Raw genomic sequence first — 14,944 nt, 5'->3', positions numbered from 1 at the left:
TCTTACCATGTAGAGAAGAATATAGACATGACAGAGAAGTAGGAAATGCTGTTAGTTATGGGGAACTCAACTAAATCCTTTGGGACCGGTATTTTTCCAGAATTTGAAATGGTTCCCAATAAGATAGCAAGATAAGAAAAATAGCCTCTGTCATAGCCTGGATGCTATTTAAAATCCAAAAAAAAAAGAATATTCTATTTTATATAGCAGGGAAAACTTTCTAGGACAAGAGATGTCAGAGTTTGAAAATTCAAGCAAGATGGGGGGGTAGTAGATCTGAAAATGAAAAGAAGAAGGAAATCTGGTTATATTTAGGAATCTATCCCTAAACTTTGAATGATAACTTTTCTGTTTCAAAGATTATACTTATTATTTTCAGTGCTAGAATTCTTGGCTATATAGGCAACAGAGCTAAATTAGTGCATAATATTCCTCTAAACAAATGACTCCTCATTGCTACTTTGTTGTAATTGGATATCAGTTATAAACTCTCAAGTTAAACTAAACCTTCTTTATATTTCTAGGTGTGCCAGTTTAGATCATCAACATTTTCTGATGTAGAAAGTCATTTTAGAGCCTCCCATGAAAACACTAAGAACTTGCTTTGTCCATTTTGCCTCAAAGTTAGTAGAATGGCAACTCCCTACATGAATCATTACATGAAGCATCAGGTGAGATTTAGCAGTTATTTGCTCATTTTGTCTTAGTAAAAAGATAGATATATAAAACTTTGAGCACTGGTTAGATTTGTTCTAAAAGGAAAGTTAAGTGGTTCCAAATGACACAATTAATTTACAATTTATGCTGAATGACTTGTGAAACTTCCACTTCTTTTCTTTGTCTGCTTCCTTGTGGTGATGAGTCTCTTGACTAGTGAAAATTCGGAAACATAGGTAGAAATAAGAACCCTAGAGTAGCGGGGAAGAGGGAAGATGAGTGAAATATTTTAAGTTTAATATTTCAGGGGTCTAAGAGTGGTGAAAATGGGAATGATTTTGAAGGTTCTTAATCAAGAGCAAGGAAAAGGATATGTTTGAACTGGGGAATAAGATTGAGGGCTCAGTCTTCTTTTTTCCTCCTTCTCTTCAAACTTCATTTCTACTTTCTAGCTCACTTTTTATTATGAAAGAACATGTGGTTGTCATTAGTAACCCAGAATGGTCTTTTGTAGCACCCAGTAACAAAGGAAATAGCAATGACATTTCTAGATATGTGAACTATGCCAGAGAACTATATTTAGGTTATAATTTGTTTCCTGGATGACTTTTGCCAGTTCTGCTATGTAATTTCATACCAGTGTTAGTGTTAGTACTTGCACCTTTCTCTTGAATTCTCATTTTATTCTTGCTGGGTCTTTTCCTGACACAAGTAGACCATCCTTTAGTTAGGCTGAAAACTTTGATGAAACAGTAAGCCTATTCTTGAGTGTTTGAAAGAGCAACGGTACCTTTGCCAAAATTAGAAGTCAGTGAGTTTACTGAATGTGATTATGTAATCAAGTTTTGTCTCTTCACTGATCAGCTCATTACATTTTCTTATTATTGATTGCATTGTCATGGCCAATTTACTCAGCATTGGTGCTAACATTGTTTTCAGTTCCAGTCATTAGATAATGATAAAATCAACTTGTAGTTGTTAATTGAAAAAAAATTACAAAAGTAGAATATCCAAGTACATTCAGAATCACCTATGTTATGACTGGGATGGTTCCAACATGCTGGTATGCCATCTCACACTTAAGAACCTCTGGCAAAATGTTTCTATTCTAGAGTTTCCCCAACAGTATTCCATCAGATGTTAATAGATGTTCCAATCTAAAATTTCTCCTGGAAAAAGAAATTCAGTAAATGGCTAGATTTATAAAATTAAGTTTTTTGTTTTTAAGATTAGAGCTTTAAAAATGCTAGAAAACCTCATAAATCTCCAAGGAAGGCATATTGTATATATTGTTCCCAAGACTTATGTAACCATTTATTTGCACAATACCTAATTAATATTTCTTGAGAAATAGTTCGGAAGATGCTGGTCTTGCTGCTCTATTCCATCTTTTGGCTTTTGATTTTGAAAGGAAGAATGAGATGTAAAACAGTAGCTCTATTTCATTATGAAGCTTTTAACTTAGTGCTTTCTGCCATGCTTTCCTAAGCTCCAGAGTGAGGTATAGATGTAAGGAGAGTAATGGTATCCTTAGAAAGGTAAGAAAGAGATGGATGGACCCAGTATGAGGACTGTGTCTCTTAAGTGGCTTACCTGATCTGTAGTCACTCTTCATACCCTGAATTGTATGTCTTAACTTGCCACGGGTATAGGAAAGAAAGAGTTAACCCAGCAGGTCTGAGTTGTTCAAATCGTGTACATTTTCAGAAGGGTCTACTTGCGTAATTGGCCCTTGGCTAACTCCTGGAAACTAAGCCTTTGTTATTAATTGGTGGGTGTTTTACATGCCTGGAACCTTGAGCCATGTTGTACAAGCTTTTCTAGATTATTTGTACGAAAAGTATGATTATGGGAGCACCTGCTATTCTTCTGGGAGAGTGAAGATTTGGTGACTGAACCCTGTAAAAAAAACCCTGGCCTCTTAGACGCAAGAGAGCTTTCCTGGCAAAAAGCACATCATACATGTTGCTGCAGTTAGTTGCTGGGAGATTGATTAAGGCATGTCCTATGCAACTCCACTGGGAGAGGGCACTTGGAAACTGGTGCCAGTATCCTCCAGACTCCACCCAATGCACTTTTTCCCTTTATTAATCCTGCTCTGTATCGTTTCACTATATTAAATCATATCTATTAGTATAACGACTTCTAAGTCCTATAAGTTCTGCTGCATCATCAAACTTGGGAGTAGTCTTGAGGACTACTGACACACCATTGGTGCCCAGTTTTTGTGAGTTTGGAATACCTAAGAGGTAGGCAGTCAGCAGTCAACAGAGGAAAGACTATTCATCAGAAGGATCATCAAGCATTTTTCAAAGTACTTGGAATTTACACAGTTGTTCACAAAAGGCTCAAAAACCATAACTGAGCAGGATTATGCTGGTAACTGAGGTAATGTAAGTGTGATTTTAGATATTGGGAATTATTGAATATATGGCTCATTTTATTCTTTTTAAAGACCTTATTTGTAACCTTTTCCTAAAAAGAATATGTTATCATGTCTCAAGTGATTTTAGAGCTAACAAATGCAGCTCACACAACTTATAAGAAAGGATGAGGGATTTTACATATGTTAAATATTCTTATTAGATCTTTATAAAAGTCACAATATAGTAGTTAATATATACTAATCACTTGCCATTTGACAGTCATAGTGTTTTTACTTGCATTTTCTTGTTTAGTCCTCTCAGCCACCCTACAAAACAGGAATGTGATCATTCTCATTTCATCGATGAGGAAACAAAGCTTTATGGAGAATAAGTTACTTGCCCAATGTCATGCTCTCTAATAAATGGCATACCAAAAATAGACTTAAAGCCCAAGGTTTTACCATAGGGTCATATCCTTTACTGACATTAGGTCTCAAAGCAGATATTACAGATAGTCAGAATTAGCCTTGAAAATTCCTCAAATCACCCAAACAATACAGCATGTTTGTCAAAAAGTTCAACCCAGACAGGTTATTCTCTATCCTCGGAACAGATCACCAATTTTTTGGTTGAACATCATATTATTTAAAGATGTACTGTATTATCCTCCTTACCACATCTCAGGCATACATGCATAAGACTTGACATGCAAGACTTGAGTCCAACTAAGGGAATAGTAGATTAATGTCTCCCATCCCAGGGCTCTGGGTAAATGCTCATTGAATGAAATGGCACACGTTTTGAACTAGTTAAATTGTCCCTGCTTCTCATGTGCACACTCTGTCAATCTCTTGCTGTCTGCCTCACTATTTATTTAACAAACATTTATTGAGTACTTAATATATGCCAGGGACTGTTTTACAGAAGTGAACTAAAGCAAAGTTTGTGCTCTCTAGAATTTGCATTATAGTGGAGAAAGTATTTGTATTATGTCTGAATGTATATGTATGCCAGCTGGTGATAAGTACCATGGGAAGAAAACACATGAGGGTAGAGAATGCCAGGACTTAGGAGGTGAAGGAGCCGTTTCTGTTTTTTATATAGGGTGGCCAAGGAGAGCCTCTCCAGAGAAAATATGGGGGTTAGCGGTGTGGATATCTGGGAGAGAACATTCCAAGGAGAGAAAACAGTAAGTAGGCAGTGAGCTGAGCGTATATCTAGATGTTCAAGGAGCAGCAAGAAGCAGGAGCAGCAAGGAGCAGCAAGAAGGCCAGTGTGGGTAAACAAGTGGGAGGAAGAGTAGTAGGAAAGGAGATTGTACCAATAGAGTGCAGAGCAGATGGTGTAGGGTCTTGCGAGCCAGAGTTAGGATTTTGGTGTGGTATGGAAAGCTATTGGAGGCTTTAAGCATGTGAGAGATGACTCTGGCAGCTATGGAGAGAATAGATTGTTAGGAGGAAAGAGTGGAAACAAGAAGGCAGGAGGCTATTGTCAGAGTCCAGGTGAGTGGCTTGACTGATTTAGTGGCTCAACAGGTGATAAAAAGTGGAGATTATTTCTGAAGGTAGAGCTGCCAGGTCTCATTAATGGGTTGGTGAATGTGTGGTGTGAGAGTAAGACAAGAGTTAAGAGTAACCGGTTCTTTTGTCCTGAGCCACTACCAAGAATGGTGTTCCCATATATTGAGATATTGGGAAGACTGGGCAAGAAACAGATTTTTTTTTTTGCAAGGTAGATGGGGGAAAATCTAGAGTTCAGTTTTGTCCATGTTAATTTGAAATGCCTATTAGATATCAAGTAGTGATGTCGAGTGGGCATTTGGATGGATACTGTTTAAAATCATGAAACTGGATGAGGTGTAGGTACAGGCAGAGAAAAGACTTCTGGGAACTGTACTCTTGGGAATTTTCTGTCTCTCCTGTTATCTTGCTGTTTCTTGACTGAGATCTTTTTCCCTCTTTCCTTCTCTCTCTTGAGCACATATTAGGTGAATCTGTTTACATTGCCTGTACCTATGATATGATCCGATGCACCATACTTCTAAAATTGTCTAAAAAATGAAACTAAAACTGTAATATACAAACATATTTCTATATTGCTTTGAAATTTTTAAAGAACTTTTATTTATCGAATGCCGGCTGTGCACCAGTAACTACTTTTGTTTTATGTTAACTCATTTGCTTTTCCTAAATGATTATTTGTGCTTTACATGGAAATAGTGACAGGCCTGTTAAGATGTAGCTTTGGAGAAAACATTCGTTTGCACTTGTATGTTCTAAATTTACATATAAATATTAAAAATTTAATTAATGAGGGCATATACATAATTGCAATTGATAATATATGCTAGAAGACTAACTAGCTGTGAACAAATGACTTAGATCTCTCTTGGGTCCTATTTCCCATTGATAAAATAATAATAGGCCTGAGCTGGAGAAGGGACCTAGTCAAGGGGTTCTCCGACAGTAGATTGGAATCAGTTGTTCTGATTTGTACTTCTACACCCATGCTGTCCACTATCACAGCTGCTAGCCACCTGTGTCTGTTTAAATTTAAATTAATTAAATTTGTTTGGCTTTAGGAATTTCAATTTTTTTGTGAAACAAATAGAAATTTTAAAAATTAAAAATAACTTGATCTTTTCTAGGATAAAAATATAGTATAACTCACTTTCACAGTATCATGTGCTTGAGTGGTTTATACTTCAAATTTATAATTAAAAAGCTTTCACACTACAAAAGTATAGGACTTGTCACATTTTAACCTGATATAATTTTCATTTTGATTGCCTATATGGTAACAAATACTTTTTTTTTTAAGATTTTTTTTTTTTAGGTAATCTCTACACCCGATGTGGGACTCGAACTTAAAACCCTGAGATCAACAGTTGTATGCTCTACCGACTGAGCGAGCCAGGCGCCCCACAAATACTTTTGAAACTCAAATACTAATGCAAGCAGTGTTTTTAAAAATGAAATAATATTTGGCATTATTTATGATGGGATATGGTAAAATACTGGTTTTTAAAAATTATTTAGCTATTATAATTAAGAGCAACTTCAGGTCCCAGGATTTGTGGTGGTAGAAGTTATTGTTTCTGATAGTATTTTTAATGTTTTTTGTAAACAGAAAAAAGGAGTTCATCGTTGTACAAAATGCAGACTCCAATTTTTGACCTGCAAAGAGAAACTGGATCACAAGACCCAGCATCGGACCTTTATAAAGCCTAAAGAGCTAGAAGGATTGCCTCCTGGTACAAAAGTGAGTTTTAAATATGTTGCATTTTAACATTTTGTGTGATAATAGAAGTAAATTCCTGCCTGGCTTAATCTATAATATTAAAAATTAACTTCTGCTTGTCATTAAGATTTAATTTTAGGTTTTGTCATTCTTTTTTTTTTTAAAGATTTTATTTATTTATTTGTCAGAGAGAGCCAGCAGGGGAGCAGCCGGCAGAGGAAGAAGCAGGCTGCCCGCTGAGCAAGGAACCTGATACAGGACTCCATCCCAGGACCCTGGGATCATGACCCAAGCAGAAGGCAGACACTTAACCAACTGAGCCACCCAGGCATCCCTTAGGTTTTGTCATTCTTATGTTGGGAAGGAAAAACTAATATCCATTGTTTTTTGAGTTAACTGGCACGTGCTATATTGGAGCATATTCCTTTGTATTGAGTGCAACTAGATTAACTGTAGACTGAATCAGTAAGTTGTTTCAATACTCTATAGGCTATTCATGAGCTCTTCCAGTTGGCAGCATATGTCTGCTTCAGCTGCTAGACTGTAAGGTTAAGAATTATGCTTAGGTTATCTTTGTGTCCTAGCATCTCTCATAGTGCCTTGAATGCCATGCTTTGTTGAAATTGGTGTTACTAAGTCTACTCTCAGTTCCTTATATATTCAGTATACAAGTCCCTTATTAGAAATATGACTTGCGGGTTGCCTGGGTGGATCAGTTGGTTAAGTGCCTGCCTTCAGCTCGGGTCATGACCCCAGGGTCCTGAGATTGAGTTCCACATCCAGCTCCTTGCTCAGTGGGGGAGCCTGCTTCTCCCTCTGCCTGCTGCCCACCCTGCTTGTGCGCTCTCGCTCGCTCGCTCTCTCTGACAAATAAATAAATAAAATCTTTAAAAAAAAAAAAGAAGAAATATGATTTGCAAATACTTTCATTCTCTGGGTTGTCTTGTCACTTTCTTAACAGTGTCCTTTGAAACACAAAAGTCTAAAATTTTTATGAAGTCCATTTAATCTATTTTTTCTTTGGTCATTGTGCTTTTGCTATCATATCTAAGAAGTCATTGCCTAACCCCAAATCATGGAGATTTACTCCTATGTTTTCTTCTAAGAGTTTTGTAGTTTTCGCTCTTACAATTTGATCCTTGATACATTTTGAGTTAATTTTTGTATCTAGTATGAAGTAGGGGTCCAAATTCATTCTTTTGCATCTAGATATCCAGTTGTGCTAGCACCATTTGTTTGATAAAACTATTGTTTCCTCTGCTGAGTTGTTTTGGTACTCTTGTCAAAAACCAATGAACTATAATGTCAAGGCATGCAGTAAACTTTTCAATATTAATGTGATGCCTAGTTTTCTAAAATACATATATATTTTTCCCTTCATTTTTATAGGTTACTATTCGAGCCTCAATTGGACCACTTCATTCAAAACCAGTTACTACATCTCCCAGTAGTAGTGTTCCAAGCACTTCTTCTTTTCAGCTCTCACCTGCAAAGTCTAAAAGTACAGCTGCTAAAAATCCCACAAAATCTAATACAAGTAAATCTAAGACAAGTAAGCTTCATGCAGCTGTCTCCACTGCAACTAAACCTAATGCCAGTAAACGAGGTAGAGGTGCATCTAAATGTAAGACTAAAACTAAAACCTCTTACAAGCAAAAGAAACAACGCAACAGAAAGAATAAAATCAGCATAGCTTTGAAGAACTTAAGGTAATATCTTTTATTCCTGATATATAATACTAATTGAATATTAAATATTAAAGGTTTATTTTAATATAATTTACCATATCACAAGTCCCTTGCACGGTTACATGCTAATCACTTGTCTGGCATAAAGGCTAAGTAGATAATAAAAAGGTAGCCTTTACAACTGCTGAGCAGAACTGGAATTAGTGTTCATTATATAATTATCAGTTACACTAATCTTCTATTTTGTGCTTATATCTTGTGATAGTTGAATTGATTAATGTGATCCTTTTTATTCCAGGGAAACATTAACTGGTGTTTGATTTTTGACACTTATTCTAGCTTACTGTTTCAAATCAAATTCTCAAATTATGTCTCTATTTAAAGGTGTTAATTTAAACATCTTAGCTTCAGTTGATAAAACATTAATAAGGCTTTACCTTATTATTTTTGTTTCATGATATATTTTCATCTTGTTTTTTCCGTTTCTGTAAGGTGTCGTCGAGGCATTCACAAGTGCATTGAGTGTCATTCCAAAATTAAAGATTTTGCAAGCCACTTTTCGATATATATCCATTGTAATTTTTGCAAATACAACACTAACTGTAACAAAGCCTTTATAAATCATATGGTGAGGTAAGTTAAACATGTACACCACCAATCAAAATTCCCATTAAGATGTTTGTTTTTAAAAAATAAAGTTGTCCTATTAGTTGTCACATCAAGGAGCTAAAAGGATTGAGCAATAGGGAATTTCTAGGATATTACTTAATATTTTCCCATGTGATAAATCATGAAATTAGAGGACAGAAATTTTTAAGAGCAGTTAGACTAATGAAATTAGAATAGGTTTGTTTGGGAAATTTGTTTTTCTAAGTCTTTTAACAAGTGGTTATTCTCAGGCATAAAATTTTTAATGTTTTCAAAATATTTATCAAATAAATACGTGTAATCACATGAGTGTTATCCTATTCAAAGCAGTCACTTTGAGAGACTCCAGGTTTGTCAAAGATGCTAAGAATATTACTGGTGCTCACATGAGTGCACTTTCTCCCTCCCCACCCTCCCTCCCTTCTCCCCCTTCCTTTTATCCATCTTTCTGTCCATTAGTCTTTCAAGCCATTTATCTTTGCATTCATTCAATGAAATGTGAAATGAGAGACTATAAGGATATTCTAGTCATGATGCTACAGTTAGAATTCCATTTCGTACATCAATTCAATTTATGTTATTTGAGCAGCTACCATGTACTCTATGCTAGATAAAGACTTCAGAGACCACATTACTTTCATTTGGACCTCATTAATAGCAGCTTACTTTATTGTTTCAGGAAGGATTTTTTTAAATACATAAAAATTGTTCAGATATACATATGCTAAGTTGATTATTCAACCTGAGGTAGTTCCATTTATTTTCAGTCAGAAATAAGATATAACTGATAAAAGTGGTTTTCTTGCAGATCATAACAAGACCCCTGTTATATGTTATCCCCCCCTCCTTACCACTGTCCCAACTTAGCTCATCATATACAATATTTATTCATTTTGAATTCTCATTACCTCATGATTTTCAGAGTCTTGACCCTTCTTTCCAGTCTAGCAGCACCAATCTAACTTCATATCAACCTCACCCTTAAGGTCATCTGTTGTGAATGTTGCTTGCTTTTTATCCTTGAATCTTTTACATCTTCAAACATGCTTAAAACTTGCTGTCCATGAATCTCTTATCGTTTTCGATCTTTCGCTGTGCTCCTTTCCAAACTACCAAACTGCACTTGATTTAATTAGCTCTGAATTTGTGATTTTTTAACTTTAATTTGGTTCTGTGTTTTTAAAAATAGCTTTGTTTTTTTATCTACAACATCTGTTTAAATCCTTTTCAGTACCCTCAAGATTTTATTCTAGTCTCTTAGTTGTTAGTCTCGTTCCTACTAATTACTCAGAGGTCATCCTTCTCATTTTTCCCAGGATTAACTTTTTTCTACCTCAAGTTTTTCTCCCTTTTATCCAGACATTAATCTCAGAAAAATACATTTCTCACTTTTTGAAAGCAAATCCTGTCCCTCATCTCTTCCATTTTCTCCAGAACCTTATTCAGTTATTTTGTGTCTTCATTTCATCTCTTTCTCTCTACCACATTCCTTCTGCCTGCACATATTTTCACGCATTTTTTTTTTTAGGATGAAGGAGCTCTGCCTTTGCTTTGCATATTTTCTTGTCTTCCTTTTACTGTCAATATTTTAAAGAGTTTCTTTACTATTTTACTTGCCACTTCTTTACCCTTTGTAATTTGAGTATCGCCCCCACCTATTAGATAAAGCTGCCCCTTTAAAAAGTATCAGTCCATCATACCCTAATCACTAAATATACTCACTAGTTTTCATTCTTACTTTTCTGTCACTTCTTTAGAATATTTGATACTTTGATCACTCACTTTTGAAAATCCTCTCCTCAACTTCTCTTAATATGTTACCATCATTTTTTTCTTCCCTTTCAGCTACTCCTCTATTTCATTACTTCTTCTTTTTTTTTTTTTTGCCTCAGACATTGTTTTACTTTTTAAGTTTTTCATTTTAATTCCAGTATAGTTAACATAGTGTTATATTAGTTTCAGGTGTACAGTATAGTGATTCAGCAATTCCATGCATTACTCAGTATTCATCATGAGAAGTGTGCTCTTAATCCCCATCACCTATCCCACCCATCCCCCACCCACCTCCCCTCTGGTAACCATCAGTTTGTTCTCTGTAGTTAAGAGTCTGTTTCTGGTTTTGTCTCTTTTTTTCCTTTGCTCATTTGCTTTTTTCTTAAATTCCACATATGAGTGAGATCATATGGTGTTTATCTTTCTCTGACTTATTTTGCCTAGCATTATATTCTCTAGCTCCGTCCACATCATTGCAAATGGCAAGATTTCATTCTTTTTATTGCTGAGTAATATAATATTCCATTGAGTGTGTGTGTCTTTATCCATTCATCTGTCAGTGGACACTTAGGCTGCTTCCATAGTTTGGCTATTGTAAATAATGCTGCAATAAACATAGCGGTGCATGTATCCCTTTGAATTAATGTTTTGCATTTTTTGGGTAAAAACCCAGTAGTGGGATTACTGAATCCTAGGGTAGTTCAGTTTTTAACTTTTGAGGAACCGTCATACTGTTTTTGAGTGGCTGCACCAGTTTGCATCCCACCAACAGTGCATGTCAGTTCCTTTTTTCTGCACAATCTTGCCAACACTTGTTTCTTGTGTTTTTGATCTTAGCCATTCTGACAGGTGTGAGATGATATCTCATTGCAGTTTTGATTTACATTTCTCTGATGTTGAGCATCTTTTCATGTGTCTGTTAGTCATCTGGATGTCTTCTTTGGCAAAATGTTTGATCATGTCTTCTGCCCATTTTTTAATTGGATTATTTGTTTTTTGGGTGTTGAGTTGTATCAGTTCTTTATATATTTTAGATACTAACCCTTTATCCGATATGTCGTTTGCAAATATCTTCTCCCATTCAGTAGGTTGCCTTTATTTCCTTACCTTTTCTTTTTTTTCAACTCTTCTTGCCTCTTTACATTCCCTTTCTTGATATCTTAATCACTCAGAATTTTGTTTTGCCTTTCAACTGTAAATCCTCCAATTTCAATGTTGAGTTTTCCTGAGATCCATCTCTTCATCAGTTTTGATAGATATTTTCAACTTTGACCCACTGGCATCTATAAAGAACAAAAATAAGTCAAACATTATTTTCTGTCTGGGATCCAAACTACTATCACCCCAGTACTCTTTAAGCTCAGTTTGTCTCAAGGTGTCATTTGCGGAAATGTGGAACATCAACTGAAAATAACACACTTTAAGTTTCTGAAGCCTGTGGTGCTCTCTTGATCTGCCACCATTCACAGTGGCTTCCTGAATGTCCATCTTCTGCAATTTACCACTCTGCCTCCCAACTACTACAGGGATTTCTGTACCTTGGTTGCCCTGAACCAGGCCCCAGCAAATCTTTCTCTCAGTATACTGCTGGGAAAAAATGCTGGTATATTTTTCATTGAAGTATAATTAACATACAATTACATTAGTTTCAGGTGTACAATATAATGATTCAACAGTTCTATACATTGCTCAGTGTTCATCAAGATACATGTACTCTTTTTTAAGATTTTACTTATTTATTTGAGAGAGAGGACATGCACGTGCACATGCACGCAAGAGAGAGCACAAGCAAGGCAGGGGAGGGGCAGAGGGAGAGGGAGAAGCAGATATAACATTTGCAAATTTCTTCCCCCATTTAGTAGGATGCCTTTTTGTTTTGCTGATGGCTTCCTTTGCTGTGCAAAGGCATTTTATTTTGGGGGCCCCTGGGTGGCTCAGTTGGTTAGGCATCAGACTGAATCTCAGCTCAGGTCTTGATCTCATTGTCATGAGTTCAGGCCCTGTGTTGGGTTCCACTCTGGGTGTGGAGCCTACTTAATAATTTAAAAAAATAAAAAAAAAATTTTAAAAGCTTTTTATTTTGGTGTAGTCCAAATAGTTTAATTTTGCTTTTGTTTCCCTTACCTGAGGAGACATATTTAGAAAAATGTTTCTACAGCTGATGTCAAAGAAATTACTGTCTATGTTTTCTTCTAGGAGTTTTATGGTTTCAGGCCTCACATTAGGTCTTTAATCTATTTTGAGTTTATTTTTGTGTATGGTGTAGGAAAGTGGTCCAGTTTCATTCTTCTACATGTAGCTGTCCAGTTTTGGTAGCACCATTTGTCAAAGATACTGTGTTTCCCCCATTGCGTATTCTTGCCTCCTTTGACATAGATTAATTAACCATGTAAGTGTGGGTTTATTTCTGGACTCTCTTTTCTGTTTCATTGATCTATGTGCCAGTACCATACTGTGTTGATCACTACAGCTTTCTAGTATATCTTGACATCTGGAATTGTAATACCTGGAGTTTTGTTCTTTTTCAAGATTGCTTTGGCTATTCGATGTCTTTTGCGTTTCCATACAAACTTTAGGATTATTTTTTCTAGTTCTGTGAAAAATGTTATTGGTATTTTGATAGCATTTATGAATGCTGGTCTTTTATTCTGTGCCAAACACATGGCTACCCCAATGGAGCTTTAATTCTGCCCCTAATTTATAGGAGATTAAATTGGAAAATATTTTGTGTTTCTTAAACCCATGGTCATTCTGTCCTCCTGCCTCCCATTTTCCATAGGTTCTTAACTGTCTTCTAGGACCTCCAATACCATTCTATCCCAAAATATTCCCAGTTGGCCTCAGGCTTCCTTCATAACTTTTTCCTAATTTCCAGTGAGCCCCAACCTTGCACTGCATTGTCATCACACACATGGAGCACTTACTTAGCCTCATAAAGAACCGTAAGTTTCCACTCCTACTTTTTAAGGGCCTTTGCATTTCCCCTAATTCAGTGCTGTCTTGCTTTCTTTGTTGCCTCAGGTACCTCCTCCTATAAATGGTACATCCTGACCCAGTATGGACTTTTGTCATAGACTTGAGTTCTGTACCTACAGAAGTCTCATTTTCTTAGAGGTTGAGTACCTTTATTCCCAGCCCACCACCAACTCTGTAACAAATCAGGCCCCCCAAATTAATCTTCCCCAACATATAGTTTGTTTCATATTCAATATCTAAAGTGATTTTCCTTATTCTTTGTTATTCCTTGGACTACCACTCTCCTTCCCTCTCAGTTTACCTTCTGTGAAGTATCTGATCACCACAGCCACTCATAGGAATCATTCCTGCCTTTGAGTTCTGTACCATTCAGCTATTCTGCCTCATTAAATATGTGTCTGTCTTATCTACTTGAGAAAGCAATTCTTTGTATTCAGCACGGCCTCGATTCTGCAGCTATTTTCATGGGATTATAGCTAGCCAGAATCGTCCCCCCACCCCCCTGCGTACATGGTATGCTGGTGATAGGTACCTTTTGTCTAAGGGTGATCATTGACTTGGTGTGTTGGCTGGTTTGGGTCTGTCAGTGCAAGCTAGGGCAGCTAGTGTTTCTCAAACTTTAGCTTGCATAAGAATCACCTGAAAAACTTGTTGAAACTGATTTCTGGGCCTCACTGCCAGCAATCAATTCAGCAGGTCTAGAGTGGGACCTGAGACTTTGTATTTCTGATGAGTTCCCAGATGATATGGATGCTGCTGGTCCATGAACCACACTTTGAGTAATACTGTGCTGTGCTACTCCTGGCTAATCCTGCCTTTCTAATACAGGAAAGCTCTCCTTATCAGTTTAAAGGGGGTATAGGGATGCCTGGGTGGCTCAGTAAGTGAAGTGCTTAACTCTTGATTTCAGCTCAGGTCATGATCTCAGGGTCCGGGAATCAAACCCCATGCCAGGCTCCACGCTCAGTAGGGAGTCTGTTTGAGGATCCTCTCTCCTTATCCCTCTGCTCCTCCTCCTGCTCTTGCACTCTCTCTCTCTCTCTCAAATAAATAAATCTTTAAAAAATAAAAATAAAAGGGGGTATAAAAGCTATTGCCATTGGCTGCAAAATTGGGTTAGTGGTGTTTTTTTTTGTTGTTGTTCTGTGCATAGAAGAAGTATTGTTTTAACTCATGAGCTCTGCTTTGCTTTCCCTAAAGGCTCTCCTAATAATTGCAAAAGATTCTTTAAATGTTTCGTTTTACCGATGGCAGGTAAAGGTAATGTAATTTAGCCCGAGTAGCACTTCAAGGATCATCCAGATTCTCCCCCCTTGCTAAGTATAGTAAGATAAGAAAGTGATAATTATTATTCATAACAATTTATATTATAGCAAAATACATTATTAGCAAATACCTTTTTAATTGTTTTCAACTCTTAACAGTTGTAAAAATTTAATTTAATGCTCTTTGCATTTTTAACTTTGAGAGTTTTGTTTTGTTTTGTTTATAATGGTGAAGGTACTGATCATTTAAGAATATTCTCAGGGAAATATGTTGTTAGAAAATACACAGGTAAGGGGTGCCTGGGTGGCACAGCGGTTAAGCGTCTGCCTT

At 36.4% G+C, this 14,944-nt stretch overlaps 1 protein-coding gene across 2 annotated transcripts in view; it reads left to right on the top strand.

Annotated features, from left to right (window-relative positions):
* Window positions 1-14,944, top strand: part of ZNF280C (zinc finger protein 280C) — a 63,225-nt gene that overhangs the window by 41,175 nt on the left and 7,106 nt on the right. For both annotated transcript variants that reach the window (XM_040627336.1, XM_040627338.1), the window contains exons 12-15: window positions 525-671; window positions 6,153-6,284; window positions 7,653-7,972; window positions 8,444-8,584. In XM_040627336.1, coding sequence (XP_040483270.1) covers window positions 525-671; window positions 6,153-6,284; window positions 7,653-7,972; window positions 8,444-8,584 — 740 coding nt within the window. The remainder of the gene's footprint in view (window positions 1-524; window positions 672-6,152; window positions 6,285-7,652; window positions 7,973-8,443; window positions 8,585-14,944) is intronic.

Source organism: Ursus maritimus (genome assembly GCF_017311325.1).
Source record: "Ursus maritimus isolate PB19 chromosome X unlocalized genomic scaffold, ASM1731132v1 scaffold_X1, whole genome shotgun sequence".
Lineage (NCBI taxonomy): Eukaryota > Metazoa > Chordata > Mammalia > Carnivora > Ursidae > Ursus > Ursus maritimus.
This window is presented reverse-complemented; position numbering and strand designations above follow the sequence as displayed.